Below are 22,728 nucleotides of genomic sequence, written 5' to 3'. Positions count from 1 at the left end.
AAGCTTTTTCCCTCAATCATGGGGGCTTCTTTTATGAAACCTGAAATTCTCACATATTCTAACATGCCCATGGGAGCTGAGCAAAATACCACATATGGTGCGAGTTGGCACTGCTGCACCAAGCTAGCCTCACTGCTCAGGGCAAAGGCAGAGATTGGAAAGGGCATGGTCATCCCCAGCTGGGCAGGAGGAAGGACTTGGCCCTTCTGTCCCATGCCTTACCCCACCCTTAGCCTGCCCTATTCAGGCTACTCTGTCCAAGAGGTTCCCCCTGGCCAGAAACTTGAGGAGAGCTGAGGAAATGCTCTAGGCTGTTATAGTCAGGGCTGCTCCAGGTGGGATCTCAAAAATTAGAATATTCCAGGCCTCTAAACATAGAGAGCCAGCTTGGAAGACTCTCACCACAGAGATGTAGAGCATAGTTCTCCAACCCACCCATGGCCAGAGACCTAGATCTATGGCTAGAGCAATGCTGGACCGTAACTAGGGAATAGCAGGCAGAGGCCACTCACCATCCCAGTTAGTGCACAAAAGATAAGGGGTATCCAACTAGTGGTAGCTGGCAAGGCAGAGAATTACCATCTGATGGTAAGAAGTAGCCAGATCAGGGCAAGCAACCCAACCACAGCCCCTTCCTGGGCTAGGACAAGGAGCAGTCATAGAAAGTACCTCAAAGAGAAGCCAGTTACTTAAATACCAGTCCAGAGAGATGCCAGAGCCAGCTAAGAGCCCAGCAATTCCCAAGACCATAAAGCTTATTCCCTGATATAGCCCTGTCAGAAGTAAGTACTGGTAATCAGGATATTTTCTGCCAATTATGTAAATAACATAATACATATTTATTATCTATGCAAATTAAAATACAAATCATTTGCATAAAATCCAGATTCCTGAATCTTCAGTTTAACAAGTGCTCAGTTCCCCTGAAAAAATGGATTAAGTTATCTATTGTATGAGAGACACAAATATGTTGTTGTAACATTTCCCCTTCGGTGTGTGTTTTTTGCATTGCATTTTTGACAGTATGTTCCCATCTGACATAGTCTGGTTTGGAAGCACTGTAAGATCCTGCATTCTCTAGACCAGGGGTCGGCAACCTATGGCACGTGTGCCAAACATGGCACGCGAGCTGATTTTTAATGGCATGCTGCAGCCTGCCTGGCCCCAGCTGCCGGCCCCGCTCAGCCAGCTGCCGAACCCAGGCTGGGACCCCGGCAAGCAGCAGCAGGCCATTAAAAATCCTGCCCGCTCTGGCCTGCTCTTCTCCTCCGCTCCCCGCGCCGCGGGGGCAGGGTGAAGAAGCTTGGTCCTGCCGGCTACTGCTGCAGGGCAGGCAAGCTCCTCCCTCGCCCGCCTCTTCCCCCAGCGTGCTGGGTTCATGCCCCTCCTCCTCTCCCTCCCTGCCGCTGATCAGCTGATGGGCCTTGTGAGGGATGGGGAGAAGCGGAGCCGCAGCGCATTGTTCTCTGCTCCAGGGAGGAGGCGGAGAAGAGGTGGGGACGGGGCTTTGGGGAGGGGGTGTGGAATCAGGGCATATCCCATCCAGCCCCCTGCTGTGAGCTGCTCTGGGCAGGGGCTGGGAGCACCCCCATGACCCTAGCCCGCACCCCCAGCCCTCTGCCCTGACCCCTGCATCCCCCTCACACACTTCCAGGCCTCTGCCCTGACCCCTGCGCCCCCCCACAACCCCAGCCCTGACTCCAGCCCTCCCCACACATAACAGCCCCCCCATACAGCATGCCCTGACTCCTGCACCTCCCTCACATGCCCCCAGCCCTCTGCCCTGACTCCTGCACCTGCCACACCCCATGCCCTGACTCTTGCACCCCCCACATTCCTACCCCCACCCTGAGCACCAAATGGGAGCTCCTGCACACCCTCCCCTCCACATTCCCACCTGCACCCATTGCACCAAATGGGAGCTGCCCAGGTAAGCACTCCGCACCAAAACCTCCTGCCCCAACCCTGAGCCCCCTCCCTCATTCTAGCTCTTGACCAGGCCCAACACCCCAACCCCCAGCCTACTCCTTCACCCCCAGCCCTGTGCTCAGTGCACTCCCACCCTCAGCTCAGTGCAGAGAGAGAGAGGAAAAGAATGGGCTAGAACCAGGGAGAAGGTAGGTACCCACTCTATGTGGGCAGGGCCCCTCAGCCCACTGCCGATCTGGGGTCCCGGCCGCTGGCCCTGCTCAGCCCGCTTCCGGTCTGGGGTTCTGGCTGCCAGCCCCTTGCCAGCCAGGGTCCCGGCCGCAGGCCCCGCTCAGCCCGCTGCCGGTCTAGGTGAACGGAACCCCAGGCTGGCAGCGGGCTGAGCGGGCCGGCAGCATAAGATCAGCATTTTAATTTAATTTTAAATGAAGCTTCCTAAACATTTTGAAAACCTTGTTTATTTTACATATGACGATAGTTTAGTTATATAATATATAGACTTATAGAGAGAGACCTTCTAAAAAAATGTTAAAATGTATTACTGGCACGCGAAACCTTAAATTAAAGTGAATAAATTTAGTCCTCTAGACTAAGCGTGACCAGATGAATCATGGGAATCATGATCTTGGGAGGGAGGTTTATGGAGAACAACCTCTCTTGAGAATTGACAGTGGCTTGATCCATAGAATAGAATCCTGGCCATGATGGTGATGGCACTGCTAATAGTGAAGTGGGTAGAGAAACCATTGTACCACATGCCATAAGGGAAAGGTGAGGTTAAATCCATGCTTTCCCATGGCACTTAGACATTTTGGTGGTGGAAATACAGAGAGATATCTTCATACCCACAATTCCCCCCAAAAGTCTGACTATGGGCTTGTCCACACAGTGCTTTAGTCTGCACCAGAGGGGTACAAATTCTAGTGCACACTGGCATGTCACCTGGCCTGTGTGGACCCCACTAGTGTACACAAAAAGTTCCCTAATATGCATTAATGTAGTGCTGTTTGAAACTGGACTACATTAATGCGCACTAGGAAACTGCTAGTGCATGCCACCAGGGTCAGTTAGTTTGCAACACGCGAGTGCACACTAGCATTTACACCCTCTAGTTTGGACTAAAGTACCATGTAGACAAGCCCTATATAAAGGTAGGGAAGTAGTTTTTCTCCATTAAATAATTATATGTAAAAAAAATGACCTCACAAACAAAAGGATTCTTTAAAATGCTTTAGAAAAGAAAGGGCATTGGAAGCTAGCCATTCTCGCATTAGTTGTACATTAATCTGCAATTAATCCAGTGCATTTCAGTGGACTACTGATAGAGTGAGGTACAAGTCAGTGTAAGTAAGAGCATCAGAATCTGGTCTGAAGAGTTAATGCTGCTCATGGCAGTACTGGAAAGATGATGTGGCATGCTATTGTGAAAATAAACAAACTGCGATAGAATAATGTCCTTTCTTTTCCTTACTTTGCTATCATCAATTTTTGGTTCGTTGTAAATTACAGTAGAACCTCAGAGTTATGAACACCAGAGTTACAAACTGACTAGTCAACACACCTCATTTGAAACCAGAAGTATGCAACGTGACAGCATCAGAGACCGGGGGGGGAGGGAGGGCGGGAAGCAAATACAGTACAGTACTATATTAAACATAAACTACTAAAAAAAAGGGAAAGCAGCATTTTTCTTCTGCATAGTAAAGTTTCAAAGCTGTATTAAGTCAATGCATCCGATGAAGTGAGCTGTAGCTCACGAAAGCTTATGCTCAAATAAATTGGTTAGTCGCTAAGGTGCCGCAAGTACTCCTTTTCTTTTTGCGAATACAGACTAACATGGCTGTTACTCTGAAACCTAAAATATTTGCATTTTAAATATTTAAAATAACCTATTTAACTGGCATACCATAATTCCCTAAGGAAATCTGTAATTAAATGCATGGAGCTAAACTGTGCCCTTCGGTGTAAATATCCATGGGAAGGACAAAGATAGGCAGAAAACCGTAGATTTGAAGCTGTGGAGTTTCCACTAAACCATCTCATCATGTGTTTGCCACTCTTTGTAGGCAGGAAGTTTGACCCTCTACCCCTTGTATATACCAATATGCACAGGAAAGCTCTGTGTTATTAGGATATCCACAAAAGGCTGGGTCTTCATGCAGAAGCCCAGTACCTCTAGCGGGCGCAACCTTCCCTAGGTGGAAGGGGAGATTTTGTAAGGTGGAGCAAGATTACATAAAATAAAATGCAAAATCATCTTAGTTAGGGAAGTTATTATGAATTTAAAGGAATTGATGCCAAAACCACTAGGCTCCGCTGAAGTCAATGACAAAACTCCCATTGATTTCAGGAGGATTATGATTTTATATAGTGACTTTTCTCTGGCTCTGTCCCTTTTCCAGCCAGCCATGTCTTCAGCCCCAGAAACCGCAGAGCCCCAAATGCACTGATTTAGCTTAGAGGGGCTTCCATGGAGTTGGAGGAAGAGACAGTGTCATTTTTGTTCAAATCACCACCACCCACATAGTAGAATTGTAGCGAAGGGAGCACGTTTTCTGTTAATCTCCTCCGTTCTGTGCATAAAGCAAAGGGAATGATATGGTCCAAAGTCTTCAAGAAACTGAATATGAAGCACTAAATAGCCCTATTCAGTGTAATCACTGCATTTTAGACATTTGAAAAATAAATTTTATTCCTCAATAGAGAATGCTTGAGCCCCAAGGGGTGACTACAGAATGCCCCTAGGAAAAGTTCCTCTGAACCTCCAGGTCTGCCTCCAACCTCATTAGCTCAGTTTACTATTAGATGATCATTTGCTTTGACACTAGCAAAATGGAATATGCGGCTTTCCTTAAATGTTTTTGTCAACTTTTTCAAGTGACCCATTTATGTAATTGGCCTCTGGCTTAAATTATTAAAAAATCTTGAATCCCTCACTGATCTAAAAGATTGGACTGGCTAGCAGTACTAGTGCTCAGAGAAGTCTTTTAATAGCAAGGTGGCTTTTGAGTTCTAAACATTCATTCTGAATCTTTATCATTAAGTGGATTTTTAATAAAACTATAAGGCTTTTATGCTATCAGTTTGTCATTCTGTTACTATTAAAAGACAATAACTGTCCAAGAAAAAAACACATAAAAAGGCTGTACAGATTGTGCCCTGAAATATGGCCTGGTTGGGAGGAGGAAATCTTTTTGTGTGATCAAGCAGATTTATATGAACATTTGATTTTATTTGTGTATTCTGACAAAATGATTTTTAATCTTCAGCTAGTCAGAGTGGCTAAAGATTATAATGCCTCTTACACAGTGTTCTCAGTCTGTAATACTTGGAACCTGCCAAAGAGCTCACAAGAGCACTTTCACATACCCAAAAGAGACTAGCACAGGTGCCGTTATTAAATGGTTTTGGTTTAAATGGCACAAAGCTGCACAAAACCTATAGACTTTCATTCCTTCTCCCATTATACAAAGTCATTCATAATGTTATTGCAGATCATACATTTGTAGCAATTTAATGTAATTTGTACTTTTTCCAGGAGGGAAAGCCCATGTATTAAAAGCCACCTTGACTCTGGCTATACATGAAGTACATTCTCTCTTTCTTCCTCGTCCTACTTCTCCTGTTCCTCAGACAATTAAATGAATTACCTCCAACTCTATAAAATGATATCCAAAGGTCAGTCTTTGAGTTTGTTGTGAGTTTTCTAAGGGTTATATCAGCAACACCACTTAACTTTCGTTAAACTAAATATAAATACAATTCATATAAATAATATTTTTGGAGAGAGTGAAAAAAATCGGTGTCTGTCCAACTTCAAATTCCTGATAGAGTCTAAGACCTGAAGAACTAATGTAGTCACGGTCCATTGGGATTTTTGTCCCAGACCACACAGGGTTTGTAAGAGAATAAGATTATTTTAGATTGATGGTCTTTGTTCATATTCAGTGCTATTACCTAGGCAATACTGACAGTTTATCTCATTTAAAGCTAGACAGAGGTACTACAGCAGGAAATATGTAAGTACCACTTCTCTGTTCCCAAGGGCAGTAAATGAAAGAACAAGATTGCTCTGATTGTTAGTAGGATGGGAGCTGGTGAGAAAAAAAAAATTTATGCAAAGTGGGTATGTAAGCAGACAGGAAATGAAGAATGATTGCTTAGAAGGGAAGAAAGAATTATTTAAGAATTGCTCAAAATGAAACTGCTTTTAATATTTCATAGGATACAGTTTAGTATTTTCAGCCACTATTTATTTATAGCAATTTTTTGAAGTTCACTTAGCTTTATAAATGATTTAACAATACTCGAGATGTAGTATACGCACAAAGGAAAACAATTTCCTTGCTAAGGAGCCTTTATTTATTCATCATGCAGATTAGCATTAAGAGAGAATTGAAATGCTTTAAAAAAAAAAACTTAAGATCAGATCCTTCCAAGACTTATGTACATGCTTAGCTTTAGGTGCATGAGCAGTACCATTGATTTAGGTAGGATTACTCATGTGTAAAATTAAGCATATGCGTAAGTCTTTGCAGGATCAGGGCCTTAGGGCGTATTCTCGTACTGCAGGATCTGAGTAACTCTCACTAAAATCAATGGGACTTAACTTGTATCGCAAGGTGAAAGAGTAGGTCCCTTAATTAAGTTCCGGTATATTTACTAACCTAAAACAAGAAACAAACTTATGTACCAGAAACACACTTACATTAATTTATTCTATATTTCTGTTGATGCATATTTATCTGTCAAGTGGGATGAGCAGTCTTTTATATTGTGTTGTTGTTTGTATTACATTATTTTTATTGCATATTATGTATTTCTAATTAATGGAATGGGACCCCAGAGAATTACATAGGCATCTACAGAAATTTTTATGAATCTAAAAAATAAATAAACAATATATTAATATAACATTCAAAAATCATTTCCCTACTTACTTATACCCTGCCCAGCCTGGGGTCAGAAATGCATTTTTCCAGAATATACTTTCCTCGGCTAGTGTAGAATTTTTTGTCTGAGAATTGCACTAAGTATATTATAAAATAGAAATGGCTGAAAAACAGGGTGAAATTTGAGTGAAATTGTTTGCGAAATTCCATCTCTGGTTTTAGTCAACATTGGAAATTTTGATGAAAAAATTATCAATGTTTTGATTTCTGACCAGCTCTGCTATAAACTAGGGTCACATCTAGTTTCTGTTTTCAGTCCAAAAGAAATCAATACAAATACTAATGTGAGTAAGATGAGCGGGATTTGCCTTAGGTAGTCTGTAACAGTGGTTCTTTGGAGTGGTTCAGTGGTTCCTTCTCACAGTGTTCACAGAAATTATACTAGAATCCTTTTTGCAAAAACTGTTTTAAAAACTTGGTTAGAGCTTTAATTGCTAATAGGATTATATGTTTCTGATGCACTAGTTGATGACATCATAAGCAGCTAAAATGCGGGAAAATACTCATCTTTATATGCTTGTGATGTTTTAACTGCTGCAGAGAAACTAAAGAGCTCTGAACTCAGGTCCTGGAAGGTAAGTTGAAAAGGAATTGATTTTCAAATATTTTGTGTTAGCATGCAAATGCATTTCTAGGCCACAATCCAGCAATCAGACCCATTGGTGCAGTGGAGCTCACTGAAACCCCATTGACTTGAGTGGAGATCTACATGGGTACTGGGATCAGCCCTAGTAGCTCTGATTGCAGAATCAGGGCCAGACTCTAACTGATTTGTGACCTTAGAACAAATGAAGTTCAAAGATGAATTGAAAATTATTTTTTAGGAATAACTGTTGCTTTAAAATTTGACTAATATTGTTTTTATTTAAAATATCTATCCTCCTATCCAGTCATAGGTATGTGTCAAAATTTTCAGACTTGGGTGTTCAGAATTAGGCAGTTGATACTTAAATCCATAGTTTGACTCCTAAGGGTTTGTCTACATTAGAACTTATGTCGATAAAAATTTTGTTGGTCAGGGTGTGAAAAAAACTCTCCCCCACCCCCCGGCTGACATAAGTTTCACCGACAAAAGCACTGGTGTGGACAGCACTATATTGGCGGGAGACGCTCCCCCACTGACATAGCTACCACCGCTCATTGGGGGTAGTTTAATTATGCTGGCGGGAGAGCTCTCTCTCACTGGCATAGAGCAGCTACACGGGAGACCTTACAGCAGCACAGCTTTAGTGGTATAGCCGTGCCGCTGTAAGGTCCATAGTGTAGATGTAGCCTAAGTAAAAGTGGTCTGAGCTCCAGAAGGGCTGAGAACCCACAGTTCCTGCTGAAGTTCATGAGAATAACGGGCACTCAGTACCTTTGAAGGTCAGGCCACTTTGATTTAAGTGGTGCACCGAAGTTTGAAAACTTGGGCCCTGATCTGTACGATGATGGTTTATTGTTCTAGACACAGACACATACATACAACAATCACAACAGTATTTAACTTCTGATTAGCTTTGCCAAGTGCAAAGCCATTCAATAGTATCATAACTGATCTAAGTACTAAAGTGCCAAACTGTGTGTTTCTGAAGGATAGTTAGATGATGTAAATAGCTTTTTGTGTTTTGCAATAAAGCACGCTTTTGTTGTGCTTGATGTAAAAGCAGGAGATGAAGGTATTCTTTTATTGAAGCAAACATGTGGAAAATTGCTCTAGATTGTTATAGTATAGAGCATCTCCCCTGAAAGGAATGAGGTTCATCTGTAGGGCAAACTCTAACTATGTAACTTTATTGGGGTTACTGCTAGACTCCACACGGTCAAAGCAAATAATGTCATGTCCATCTAAACTATTATAAGCATGAGAGTGGCACATTTTCTAATCTGTAGTGTTATATTCTAAACTGTCACTAGGCATTAACTCAGTCACTGGTGAAGTCCTACCACCTAGAGATGAACTCTGGCTCAAAATGATGTTTTCCACTTCACTGCCACTTGTATAGCAATTACTGGGTCATTAATATCATTGCATGCAATTAGTGACAGTAGAATGAGCAAGAGTGGGCTTTTTATTTTGTTTTTTGTTTGTTTAATATAAACATTTTACTATAACCTTTTCTCATCCAAGGGCTTCAGTCATAAACCAGAGAGATTTTAAAGGCAGATGCAGATTCGTAAAGGAAGCTGTTGAGTTTGCGTGCTATAGAAAATATTTTCCTGTATAATATTAAAGCTCATGGTCTTGTTTCTAGCCAGCCTGTTTGTCATTAGGGACAATCAATGTAACCTGAATACTAACTAATTCTATTAGTTCTGTTCAGCTGAACTGTTAAGCAAAGCTGATTGTGGCAGTAGGGAGGCATTTCTTTCTATCCATGTGGGTTTTTGCCCAGCAGCAGGCTTGTAAGAGGGGCAAACTGTGCAAAATATCTCTTCCTGTCTGGTGAAGTTAACTATCCAGTAATGTGCTTTAGAAAAAATTATAAAGTGAATAAATTTTAATTAGCAGGTTTTCATCTGCTATACAGTTTAGTTCACCACTCACATACACATAATTTGTTTGTGTAAACTGTAGGAAACTATGTGTGTTTATGTGGTAGACATGCATAGCTGGATCACTATGGCAAAAAGAGAACATTTCCGAGACTGTTCTTCATGAGAACCATTTAACGGAAATAATGTTGGAAAAATTTAACTCTAATGAAAGATCTTAGAAGTATAAATAATAATTTTTAGCAATAAAGTCTTGAGGGTCATTCTCTTTATTTGGCTCTGAACCTTTACAACTCATTTTAAGACACTTGAAACAATAAAAATGTTTGGTGGGGAGGAGGAGGTAGTGAGTAGAAGGACCCAAGCAAATTACTCCATATCACCTCATACATTTGTCCAATATCTGTAAATAGGAAGGGAAGCAATTTAGACCTGATCTTGCATCAATTGTAGTCAAAGGGGGTTTTGCCATTAACTTAAATGTGACCAAGATCATGCATTACTGACATCACTAGGTGAACTTCATAAGAAAGAGCAGATATTTTGGGTTGAGCATGGGTAGGTACTTGTAGTCTTGTCATTCTCTGTTGCATTGCTGTGGACAATAACAGGCAGGGCCTGTGTTTTACAAAGACAAGTGTTGTCCCTGAAATGCCTGCTCATTAGATCAAGATGTAGTTCTGGATCTCTTGGCCTTTCACATGGTTACGGCACTTCACCCATGGTATCCACTAATCTGGAGATGAAAGTGATACTGCCTTTCTCTTCAAGATTGACGCAAATAAATTTAGAGCTCACAAGCGGCATCGGGCTCAGCCTCATTGAATGCCACTTCCCTTAAAAGGAAAGTTTAATAGTAATAATAATGGGCCCAAGTCTGCCACTGTTACTCAAGTTGTGTAATAGTGTATACCATTGGAATAAGTGTAATTATTCACTGACTAAGGCAGCAGGGAATGTGAATAAGGGTTGCAAAATTGGCATGTAATTTATTCCCCAATCTGCAGGTATATACATACGTGCTAACTTGACTCAGTGGGGCTACTCATATGCTTAAAATTATGAGTGGGTGTCAGTATTTCCAGTGTCAGAACCTAACTTTGGTACCTTTTATGAATACAGTTTGAAAGCTGATTCCTTGTGTAAACAAAGGTTAGATTCAGTAGATTTTTTTAAACGTATGTTAATATTAATCTGATGATGATTGTAACTACAAGCAAAAGTAAACGATCAGCAATCTGTAGGTAATTAAAATAAACAGATTTTGTCCCCACTGTAAAATTTCTTGCGGCCCATCGAGCAGAGTGCCTGCTGACTTACCGGTTCTTTGGTTAACAGATCTGAATGAGTTTCTTTAGTTGTTCCAGACTCATGAAGATCTGGCATTGCTGCTGGGCGAAAAAGGCAAATATAATTCTTTTAATTAAAACACTCTTTATATCTCCTCAGCTGCCTTGTCCATCATCCTGGCTGTCCTAGAAACAACTTTCTTGATTTGTGCTTATTTTGTTTTGTGGTTCTTGGTGTTCTTAAACTTGTCTCGTAAATGTAGATAATTTATGGGAAAGAATTACTTATTTGGTGCTTTGCTGAGAAAGTCTTTAAAAAGACAAAAGTGAATGAAAGCAGCTAGAGCGCACATACAGGATGATGTGGCAAAGGAATTTTCTTTCATTAAAAAAAACTATGTACTTAGTGATCCTGTGAGCATATATTAGATCAAGTATACCGTTGCACTAAGAATAACTTCTTATTACTGTTGGATCTACAGTTGGATATTTTCTTATTGCTGCTCTTGGGTTTTTGTGTTCCTTTTTCTATCTTCAAAAATAGCATTGGATAAGAGATTTATGGGGTTTTGATATTATTTAACTCTAATTGTAAAAACCCAAATTTCAAAGGCCTAAATAGTGACTTAAGGTACAGTTCTCAGCAAGAGGTGGTACACAGAACTCACTACCCCAGGAGTATCCCTGGGAGGCTTGAACCTCAAATAGACCTTTCTAAGTCACAATTCCTTTCCTGCTTTGCTCTTCCTCTGGCCTACACCAGTAGCAAATTACAACAACCTCTGCATCTACAATGGTTCCCTTGTGCTGTTCTTCACACTAGGTGGCTGCAGAGCCCAGGCTCCACCCATTCCCCCACCCATCTTCTCAAAGGGAGGAAGAAGGCACTCTGTGGCAAGCGCTTGCTCATCTCTGCATGCCCAGACACAAGGTCTGAGAAAGCGGCGCTGGCATGTTGGGAATGGGTGTGATTTTACTTCCCTCAGTGGGTGAGTGTAGTCCATGTCACAATCCAGCCCTGAATTAAATTGGTTACAAACTTTTTTAGACCAAGGGATATGTCACTAATGTGGCCTATTTTGTAGCTTTAAAAGCATGGAAGTATTTGTAACTGTGACAGATATAAAGGTAATTGTGTCAGATACAAAGGCCTAAGACTTTGTTGTAATAGCATTTTCCTAGAAGTAATGGTGATGGAGTTTTTAATTTTGTACTGTATATCTTTAAAAGTGAATGAGCCTTGATTTTTGTGACTTTGCCTTCATTTCTAATCTCTTTGTGAATGAAAAGCTAGCTATACAGAGGCACAAATCCAGAAGCTTAATTCTCCATCTGATTAGAGCAAAGTCACCAACCTGATTGGTTGAAAACAACCAAAGTTCCATGGAGCAGCTTAGCCTCCTGGGAGGCCGAGTAATAATAATCAAATGAAGACATATTAAAATGTAATATTACTTCCTCTCCATGGGGACTGTATAAAAATCATAGCCAGAAACTATTCCTGTCTGCTGACTCTGTTTCAGTCTCTGATTCTCTGCCTCTGCATTTATGGCTAATGCATTTCACACAATAAACAGGGATTGTGAAGTTTTAAAAGCAAATAAATATGAAAGATCAAACATTGATTTATGACTTCCAGTGGCTTTTTATATATTTTAAACCACAGAAGGCAGAACTAGAACTGGATGCTTTGGTCTGAATAATTTCATCACCTCCCATGTCAAATCAGGGGATATATTGAGAATGTATTTTACAATTACTGAATAGACACAGTTCACGTCCCAAAAGCAAGAATTAGTCAGGTCTCTTTAACTGCCATTTCTTAAAAATCCAGTGACACAAATCATCCACAAATCAACAGCACTTTGAGCCCAACCCTGTATTCCTTGCACTCTGACAATTCCTATGAACTTCAAGTAATTTTGGCTCAGGTCACTAGTATAGTGATCAAACATCAATTTCAGTTTATTGTTGAAAATGTGTTAGTCTTAAACTTTGGACAGGAACAGTTGGGATTCATAGAGATTTAAGGCATTTGTTTGTTTGTTTGTTTGTTTAAAGGTTGTGTACAGGCTCTTGCTGACCAACTGCTTCATTCTGCTTCTGACTGTAGTCAACAGAACTTTTGCCGTTGACTTCAGTGGAGCTCAACTGGACTTCAGAAACTCAGATGCACCTGTGTCATCCAAGGGTGGGGGGCAGAGGGGAGGAAGAGAGGAGTAATGAATCCTATTTTATCCAGTTAGCACTGTTGTGCTTATTTTCAGTTTACTGGAAGATGCTGGCGATATGATATAACAAACTTAGAGCCCAATCCCGGAAACACACCTGTGAGCAACTTTGTTTAAGTATGTAAATGTTTGCAGGATTATATAGTTTTTCTGATGATGAATGTGTCTGGTTGCCTGGGATAGACCACACTGAGAATGCCACACTCAGGACAGACTGCAAGAAACTCCCCCACACTGCAGAAAATCCCGCCGACATAGCACTGTCCACAGTGGCACTTCTGTGAGTGTAACTTATGTTGGTCAAGGGTTGCATTTTTTCATACCTCTGAGCAAATTAAGTTTTACTGACAAAAGTGCTAGTGAAGACATAGCCTACCTTGTGGGTGTCACCCCAAGAACAAACATCTGAGATACAAATACATAGCAAATATTCATCACTTCAGATACAGTGATGATACATGGATTTAACCAGGGTAATCATACTTGACAGTTTGCAACTTTTCCATTGACACCTTACATGATACACTTTGTACAAGATTTGTTGCAATTGTATAGCAGTGGTAGGAACAACGATACAAATGGTCATCTTCAAGCATACAGCATCATGGTCAACATTTAACTCGAGCCTAATAAATTAAACATTCATTGCAAATTTATTAATTATTTTAAAAAATTCTTAGGAATCAGGATGCAACATTAATGTAATTAGAACTCCAGGGACAGGGTTACCCACCTGAAGTGTGTGTGTGTGTGTGTGTGTGTAATGGAGGAGGTTTAGATCACCGGAGGTGTAATTTTCACTCAGAGATCAAATATAAAGACAGCTGCAAGTGTTTTAGGAATATTTTGCACTTGTTCCCTTGTTTGACTTCTGCATACTGAGCTTTTGACAGGAAACAGTGTTTTCTCTGATATCCCATGTTATTTTTCTCTCTCAGTGAAAATCCTTCATCTTCTTGAATCTTAAAACTGTTTAAAACTGCCCCTTCTTCCTCCCCACACACTGGGATATGTGAGGTGATATCTTGAAATCCATAATGAAATTTTTCAAATAATTTCCTCCAGCAGTCTTGGCTAATTGTTAGTTTAATTAAGGGGAGAAGTTACTTTGCCACTGGAATATACTTCACTGAATACTCCTCCTTCCACAGGATATGGTGTTATCTCCCCTAAACTGTAACATCAGCTTTCAGAAAACCCCTTGAAGGACTGTGGAAAAAGTGAATACTCCTGTAAATTCATTCATCCAGCATCAAAGCTATGAAAGCATTCTTTTAGTAAGGAAGCAAGGCAGTTTGAACTCTGAAAAGCACACACCAGCTTCACTGTAATATTGGGTTATCTTGATGGAGGCTGGGCATTGTAATAGTTTTGCATTCCTTACTTTCCTTGTATTAGACTGAGGTTAAACTGTGGGTCTTCTAATTTTATTGTGGTCTCTGACAGTGTAGGTTAAATCAGACAAATTTTTAAAGGGTGCTGATATGAGAAGGGGCTGTACTCTATTCAATTAAAATCTGAGAAAGTGGAGTTTAAAGTGATTGTGAATCCCTGTAACCTAGATATAAAAAACAAAAATGAAAACTCACACACACAAAAAAAAAGCAAAATAAAGTCAGTGTTTATTAGCTGTACTCTCAGCTGATGCTCAGTTTTGATATTTCTATTTACTACTTTTTCCCCGTCCTTGTGTCTCTACATTGGCAAATAGGTCATAAAAAACACTTTCAGTGAAGACACATTTGATTTATGTCCAGAACTAGTTCTTAGTATTGATTTTTTTTTCTCTCTGGAAAACAAAACAAAAAAACCCCAAACTATATGTCTCCATTATTTTCTGAGTCTGGCAATGCAATGGCACATTTCAGATCTCCTTTTATCTTAAATTACTTATTGTGGTGTGGGTTGCTGGGTTTTACTTTTTTCATTTTGAAAACTTTTTTAAAGAAAAGATTAGAAATAAAAACAAACTGAAGTTTTAGTAACTTTCTTTGTGATGATTGTGCAGTGAGGGAGGGGAAAACAAGATTAGTTGTACAGGGGGGGAAAACCCAGGGTGGCCTAAATATAAGGAAAGGAAAGTATAGAAGAAGGAGTAACGAGTTGGAAATTTTATATGATGGGGGGAAAACAGGTTACACACAAAAGAGGCAGAAGTGGAAGAAAAACAAGAAGTGGATCACAGGATAGGAAGGTAGGTTCAGTGTAAAGGGTATACAGCTAAGGAGAAGATGAAAGCAGAAAAAATATTAACATGGGGCTGGGAAGACACTGTGAAGCAAGTAGGAAATACAAATAAGCTATATTAAAAGCAAATCCCAGAGGAAGTTGAAAGGAGAGGGAAGGAGAACTGAAAACAAAGAGCTGGACAGTGTGAGGCCCTTGCTGAATTAGGTCCTCAGATGAAAAGACTGAGTCTAGAGAAAGGAAAGTGCTGTTTAATTTAAGCAGTCCATGGGAATCCCAACAAGTAATACAATTGGTATCTATTATTTATTTTTTTGCACTAGGTGGTCGGGATCTGTGTGTGTGTGTGTGTGTTCTGGGAGATGAAGGGAAATGGACAAAACACTCATACACATCATGAAATGAAGTAGATTTAGAATCATCCCCCACTATTTAATACTGCATTATTGTTAATGTATCTGGTTAATCTGCAGTGTTGTCTGTCAGGAGCTAGTAAGGGATGCAATACGTTGTAGTCCTAAGAATACAATACAGTAAAGTATTAGTGTAGCATGAAAGAAAACTGATGCTCCCCTCTCCCCCCAGAATATTTGGTGATGGAGTACAATCATGTAGACTCTGACTTGATATGTATGAGTTCCCAAAGTGAGTTGTACTTCATACACAAATCAGATTGCAATACCAGCTAGCAGTGGGCTGCAAGTGGGTATGTGGAGTTTAAGCAAGCATACAGATAAGAAAACAATTTAAACATGGGGGAGACACTCGTTTGTTTGTAGAAGCTGAAAGGTTTCTGTTAAAGTAGAACATTTTTTTAAAGCCCTAAGTAAAATAAGATTGTATTTAAAAAAAATAAAATACTGTTTTCCAACCAGTGTGGAATCTCAGATTTCACTTTGTCTTTTGTATGTGCGCATTTCCTTAAACAGGAGATCTTTTACAGAGGAAGCAGGTGTACTGTGGTGATTATTTATGATGTTGCTTTAAAAAAAGAAGAAGAGTGAATTAAGTACTTTGCTCCTTTGAGCCTGGCAGGGCTTCTTTTTCAGCTGACCCCATTACCTTTATTTGGAAGGTGATGCCATTTTATCCAGGGGCATAATAGAAAGTCACTCAATTGTGCATAGAAGAAAAAGTGGCTGAGTAAATTTGAAACCTGATAAGTCATTCCAGCGTTTGTATATAATGTATGACTTACCAATGTATTCATTCTTTTGGCTTTCAACATTTCACAGCTTTTCATAGGTCAACCTGAGCAACAAGAACAGATTCCAGTAGATTAAAGGAATCCCTGTTTTCAGGCACTCATATTCACATCACTTTGACTACTGATTTCCTGAAATCTCTTTTTGTTTGTTTTTGTTTTTCTTTGATCAGCAACATCAAATGGGTCTTTAGAGGGCCTGGATAACCAGGAGGGAGGGGTGTGCCAGACAAAAGCCATGAAGATCCTCATGAAAGTTGGACAAGGTAAAGACCATCTGCTGTTTCATGAAATCACTTTGATCAGTCTCAGTACCCCACTTAGTGTGCAGGCTTCTTTTAATAGCATAGAACAGAGTGCCAACTGAGTCTAGTTTGGTCATTCTTCCCTTAGATTTTGAGAGCAAAGCCTATTTTCTGTACCTAAGCTACTGACAGATTTCTACAAGAGGAGCGCTAGTGTAATAAGATCTCTTTATTGTAGAGCTCTCTAGAAGGGAAGGACAGCCAGTAATAATGCGTTTCAGTCATTTTTATTTTAAAAACAAAACCACAACTTCACAGTTCATAATTATTTGGAATAAATGAAAGGAGAAAAGCTAATGTTTCTGTAGTTTTCTTATTATGAATTCTAACTACAGAAGAGGTTTTTGTTCATTGTCTCTTTTTATATATAGATAACCTATTGTGCAGAAAGAAAGAATTATTCTTCTAATTAGAAGTTGGTTTAGGAGTCACTCAACTTGCTCAGTTAAACTGAAATGTCATCTGCAAAGCTTTTCTTGCCAATTACAGGAATCCCTATAGTTTCTGCAGATGGCCTCACAATCTAAACCTCTGAAAAAAATCAATTTTGCTTTAAAAGGAGAATTATATTCTTCTATCTCATAGCCCTTTTCATAAAGAGTCTTCTATTCAAAGCTAGTCCTATCTCATGGTATATGGCAGCCTTATAAAGCTTAATCTCTTCAGTTGTCTAAACTGAAATCAGTCATTTTTCTTTCTTACAGATCCCAATTCTGCTGGATCACCCCGTAATACTGATCCAACTAAGCGTCCCGAACAAGAAGCTGGTACCAACGGGAAAAGCTCCACAACAAGTCCATTTGTAAAGGATAATTCAGGTACACAGCGGGATTTTTTGGTCTTTTTGGCCATTTTAAGCGATTTTTTTCCATTCCTTACATCATTATTTTAGCCCTGGAATTTGTTTAAAGCAAACATTTGCATAGTGAGGTCAAACAAAACTGGGTTCTGATGCACCAGTGGATGGTAGCTAGAAGCTGTGCATTTTGGCCACTGCACAGCACACAGTGCCCCATCTCATTTTGCAGTTGGAGTAAATTACATCTTCTAAGAAAATCATTCATTTCCTGGAAAGTTTTTGGGTAGTAGTTTCTCTGAATAGCTTTACAGTGGTAAGTGTTGCCTCATGTTTAGTACCCTGGCAGATGAGAGAATATTTCTATCTTTCTCTTCCCATCTGATACATTATTAAGAGGTTGTCAACAGCCATTTGTAAGGTTTATTTTAATGCATGTATAATTAATGCTCTAATCTCTTATCTGATCTTATAAAGTCTACAAATGACTGATGGATCCTTCACTAAATTTAAAGGTTTTTAAAAAATGTATCTTTTTAACATGAGGATCTCATAGTTTTCAGCCCAATATCTTCAAACTGCTTTTCACGCTTTAAGTGAACAAAAAAAAAATAAACAAGGTCACTGTGAAAGATAGCAAATTTAGAATATTACAAAGCCAAACTGGTTATCAGTCGACTCTGGGTTCTCACCAATGGCTTCAAGTCTGTCCTCGCTGGCTACATTATTTGCTACCCTGCTAATGAACCTTTGAGATGGCAGTTGTTGAGCGGGCGTCAGCAATTCTGTGCTAAGGTTATTGTAGCCAGAGTTGATAGTTATGTGAATTTAGCATCCGCAGCATTTTTCCATCTGGAACTGAGCATGAAGAGAGGGAAGTTATTTCCAACTTTCTAAGTAAGAATTCATTGAATTCTTGTGACAAACTGATAATGCGATGATGCTACGCACTCAGCAGGCTGTTCAGAGTGAGAGCTTTTTTCTGCCTTCCAAATGTATTTTTTTTAAATAAATGTAATTTAAATAATAAAAACTAGTTGCATGATAAACATTTTACCTATCTCCCCTGCTGCCTCAAGCTTCCTTGTTTCATTAGTAAGCAAAAAGTAGACGCAGTCAGTGGTTTAATTTAAACTAGTGTCTGAAAGAGAAAGTAGCAAGATTATGATACCAAAGTGTCAGCTGTCCTGAGACTTGTCATTTCCCTGTTTTCCCCTATTTGCTGCCTTGAGCTGGCCAGCATCTGTTAAAAGATGCAGAATGTATCAAAGGCTGCCTTGTCAGTCCCAGGCCTTGCTGCTGATGGATGATGATATATGAAAAGAAAACAATGCGGTTTGGGAGCAGCATAAAAGTAAGACCAACAGACACAAAGTCTTGTTTAATATTGATTGCTGACTTCAGCTGTTTGCATTTAGCTACCTAACAGGGTAATTGGTTTGTCAAAGTTTAGCTGCCAGTTAATTCTTCCAGTCCTGCTGAGTCTTCACATTTTTAAGCACCGTAAAATGGTCACAGGCCAGCGATAACTTTTCTTTGTGTTTTCCTCTCTTTCTAGGATCCAGCACAGATGGCAGCAAGGCTGGACATTCCAGTATACTTGGTTCAGAGGTGGCCTTATTTGCAGGGATTGCATCAGGGTGCATCATTTTCATCGTCATCATAATCACTTTGGTGGTTCTTTTATTGAAGTACCGGAGAAGACACAGGAAGCATTCACCCCAGCACACTACAACCCTGTCACTTAGTACGTTAGCCACCCCAAAACGTAGTGGCAACAACAATGGTTCTGAGCCCAGTGACATTATCATTCCTCTAAGGACTGCAGACAGTGTTTTTTGCCCTCACTATGAAAAGGTTAGCGGAGACTATGGACATCCAGTGTATATAGTTCAAGAGATGCCTCCTCAGAGTCCAGCAAACATTTACTACAAAGTCTGACAAACTGTGGTACCTTTGAGTTATAGAGGAAACTTACTGGTCAGATGCTTTCTGTTGGGGTTTGTGATGACCCCCTGTGCGCTAGTATTGACTCAGGCACAGGGGGGAAAGGCAACACCCTTTTCTCAGAGAGCCTTCTTGAGCTGGACAGCTTATCTAGTCTGTAGAATTCCTGTCTCAGTGAACAAACATTCACTAAAAGCTGGAAGACTTTCCGTAGAAGATACCCATTCTCCGATTGCTGTATTCTTGTTACATTCATCATCCTCGAAGCCATGTGCTGCAGGCATCCAGGCATGTACAAAAGCCAAGGGAAGATGGAGTGATTTGTGGACGTTTAATAGTTCTAGGCATTCTGGGAAGGTCCTTTAGGATATCAGGCTTGAAATGCAATCTTACGACTTTTTGTGTCTCTCTCTCAGTGCAGACTGGATTTGTCACACAGACCTCGGCATCTAAGTAAGACTTTTAAATTCTCTTGCTTTTAGTCCATCACTGTTACATTTATTTCTGTAGTCCAGGGTTCTGCCATCCTTCACATAAGATTTCCTTTCACTCCACCTCCTGCATCACTAATGGAACATTAACATTTGGAGTGCCATGCTCCATCCATCTGCTACAGCAGCCTCTCTCGAATGGGTAATACATTAATAGAAACTGTGTTTGCTAATAAGGAGCCTTCCAGCCAAAAGTTAGGCTGTCAATGAAGTCAAGACCAGGATTGGACGGTGGCAAGGAAGGGCTGACTGCAATTGCAGTTGAATGCTGCTGCCTCTGAACTAGAAGCTGGAAAGAAACATAATATAGGTAGCACAGCACTTTGGTGTGCTAAGTTTTAAGAGGCAAGTAGGAGACACAACACGCGCAGTGGATTAGGGCCGCATTTGAAGGAGTTCACAGTTATCAAATAGCAATGTGCAGAAAAAAATAGTACCTTCAATACAGTAGGACAAAGGGGTATTGTTAGTAAATGAATGAACAAGCCTGGAGGACAAGACAATAGCAGGTCCCTGATGATGTATTAGGGCAGAACTGTTGTGGTACTGGCAATAAGATATACAGCTTGGACGCTGTTGCAAAATCGTAGTCTGCTTTGGATGACTTTTTAAGCAGACTCAGCTGCTATACTTATCACATTTTACTAAACACAGGGAAAGCATTTAAGAAAATAGCGGAGAGCCAAATCTGACCTAGATGATTATAAGCCAAAGGTTCAAAAGAGCAGTAATTCCATCACCAATGGAGTTATTAAATACATTCGCATCTCTCCAAATAGATCAGGATTTTGTTTCTGATTGAGCCTTTTGACTCTTTGGTTTATGGTAGGGCTGTCCCTGCACAGTGCAGTGTAGGTACGGTGACTGACACAGCAGTTCATTGGTGCTCTGTTTCAAAGTTAAAGCACATATGGAAAACCTCTTACCATAAGGATAAAATAAATTATGACACTGAGAGGGAGAAGGACGATATGACTTATTTATAATAGGTGTATAGAACACAAGGAATATAAAATGAAAGATTGTTTTTCTAATATATATTTTGAGATTGCACAGAATCTACACCAGAAGATGTGAAATTAATTTGTGGCAATTAAATGATCTTAATTTCTCAGCATTAAAAAATAAAAATTGGATGACTGCTTGTGGGAAAAAACAACTTCATTCCAAAAATAACAATAATGAGAGCAAATACAAAAATAACAAAGCCCTATTAAGGCATCTCACATAACAGTAGACGAGGAAACACAAGCCCAGAAATCCAGGAAATCAATGTCACCGAATCATATATTTAACAATGACAAGATGTTCTGGCATTTATTTTCTGTGTTGTGTTTTCCCTTGCCTTATGGACTGAAGTGTTCTGTAGATTTCAGCAGGTCACAGAGAAGGGGAGTTTCAGGTTAAAGTTTGTCTGCTTTAGCATGTTTTTCCCCCCCCCATCCCCCACGCTGAACAAAAAAAAAGAATCCTACTTTTTATGTGCTATGCAAAATAGACATCTTTAACATAGTCATGTTACTATGGTAACACTTGGCTTTCCGAACGGGAAAGAAAACGTAGCAACAGCATTTTAAGGTTCTCAAACCTCCAGCGAGCACCTGCAAAAAAAAAAAAAAAAAAATGAACTGTCATAGAAACGATTACTCTCTCTATTTCCTGAACCTGAAAATGATGTTGGTCAAAAAGGAGGAAAAAAGAGAAAAGAAAAACGCATGGTTCTGTGGAAGGTTACCATGGTGACTAACTACAGTACATATGTAATTCTTTCCAACAACCCCTCCTTTCTGTGAATCCACCCATACAAGATTTTCTTGTAAGTCATTAAGATTTTATTTTGCAGGAGGGGGAGAAAGGGGAAAGATAGGCATCGTGAGTCTGATTTTAATTAAATCAAGTGTATGTTTCATCAGTTGGCTACATTCTGGTTATGTACTAAACTGTGGGGGAAAAAAAAAATCAGATGAATGGATGAAGAGCAACCTGCAACCAATTGAAAACAATGTACCGTGCTTCTGTTTTGTGTTTGGTGCAGCATTATGACAATCTACCAACTGTTCCTTTATTTGACGTTGGTTCAGCTTTGAAAAGTTACTGTAAATGCCTTGCTTGTATTATCATCCCTAGTCTCCCGACTTGGAATTTGCACCATCATGTCGAAGTGAAGATGCTGTAAATAGGTTCAGATTTACTGTATATGGATTTGGGGTGTTACAGTAGCCTTATTCACCTTTTTAAATAAAAAAATACACATGAAAACAAGATAGAAATGGCTTTTCTTAACCAGATTGTGTATATAGAGCAATGTTGGTTTTTTATAAAGTCTAAGCAAGATGTTTTGTATAAAATTTGAATTTTGCAATGTATTTAGCTACAGCTTGTTTAAAGGCAGTGTCATTCCCCTTTGCACTGTATTGAGGAAAAAATGGTATAAAAGGTTGCCAAATTGCTGCATATTTGTGCTGTAAGTGTGTACCATGAATATTTATTTAAGGATTTCTTTGTCCAGTTTGTAAGTAACACAGTATTACGCTTGAGTTATAAATAATTTCTTTCTTTCTTTCTTTCCTTTTTTTTAACTAGCCTGTCATAGGTTTGAAATCTGCTTTAGTTCCACGTTGCAATTAGCCCCCAGAAAATGAAAATTATGAAAATCACATTCCACGTCTGTTTCAAACTGAATTTGTTCTTAAAAAAATAAAATATTTTTTTCCTATGGAAATCTTGCCTTCTAAGTATTTTCTTTAGTTTTTGATTATTTATTTTTTTCCTTTTTCCTTAGTTTTCTTTTTCTTTTTTTTTTAAAAACTCTCCACAGCTACTAGTGATCTATAGGGTGAACTTAAGTCTATTTTCGTTTCAAATTAGGGCCCTGATCCTGCAACCTGATTCGTATAGGCTGATCATTATGCCCACGTGGAG

General features: G+C 39.7%; 1 protein-coding gene across 1 annotated transcript in view; it reads left to right on the top strand.

Annotated features, from left to right (window-relative positions):
- Window positions 1–22,480, top strand: part of EFNB2 (ephrin B2) — a 50,768-nt gene extending 28,288 nt beyond the window's left edge. Inside the window, exons 3-5 of the mRNA XM_084609917.1 lie at window positions 16,441–16,533; window positions 17,277–17,390; window positions 18,927–22,480. Coding sequence (XP_084466043.1) covers window positions 16,441–16,533; window positions 17,277–17,390; window positions 18,927–19,309 — 590 coding nt within the window. The 3' untranslated portion in view covers window positions 19,310–22,480. The remainder of the gene's footprint in view (window positions 1–16,440; window positions 16,534–17,276; window positions 17,391–18,926) is intronic.
- The last annotated feature ends 248 nt before the right edge of the window (window positions 22,481–22,728 follow it).

Source organism: Lepidochelys olivacea, assembly GCF_965140295.1.
Source record: "Lepidochelys olivacea isolate rLepOli2 genome assembly, chromosome: 1".
NCBI lineage: Eukaryota > Metazoa > Chordata > Testudines > Cheloniidae > Lepidochelys > Lepidochelys olivacea.
This window is presented reverse-complemented; position numbering and strand designations above follow the sequence as displayed.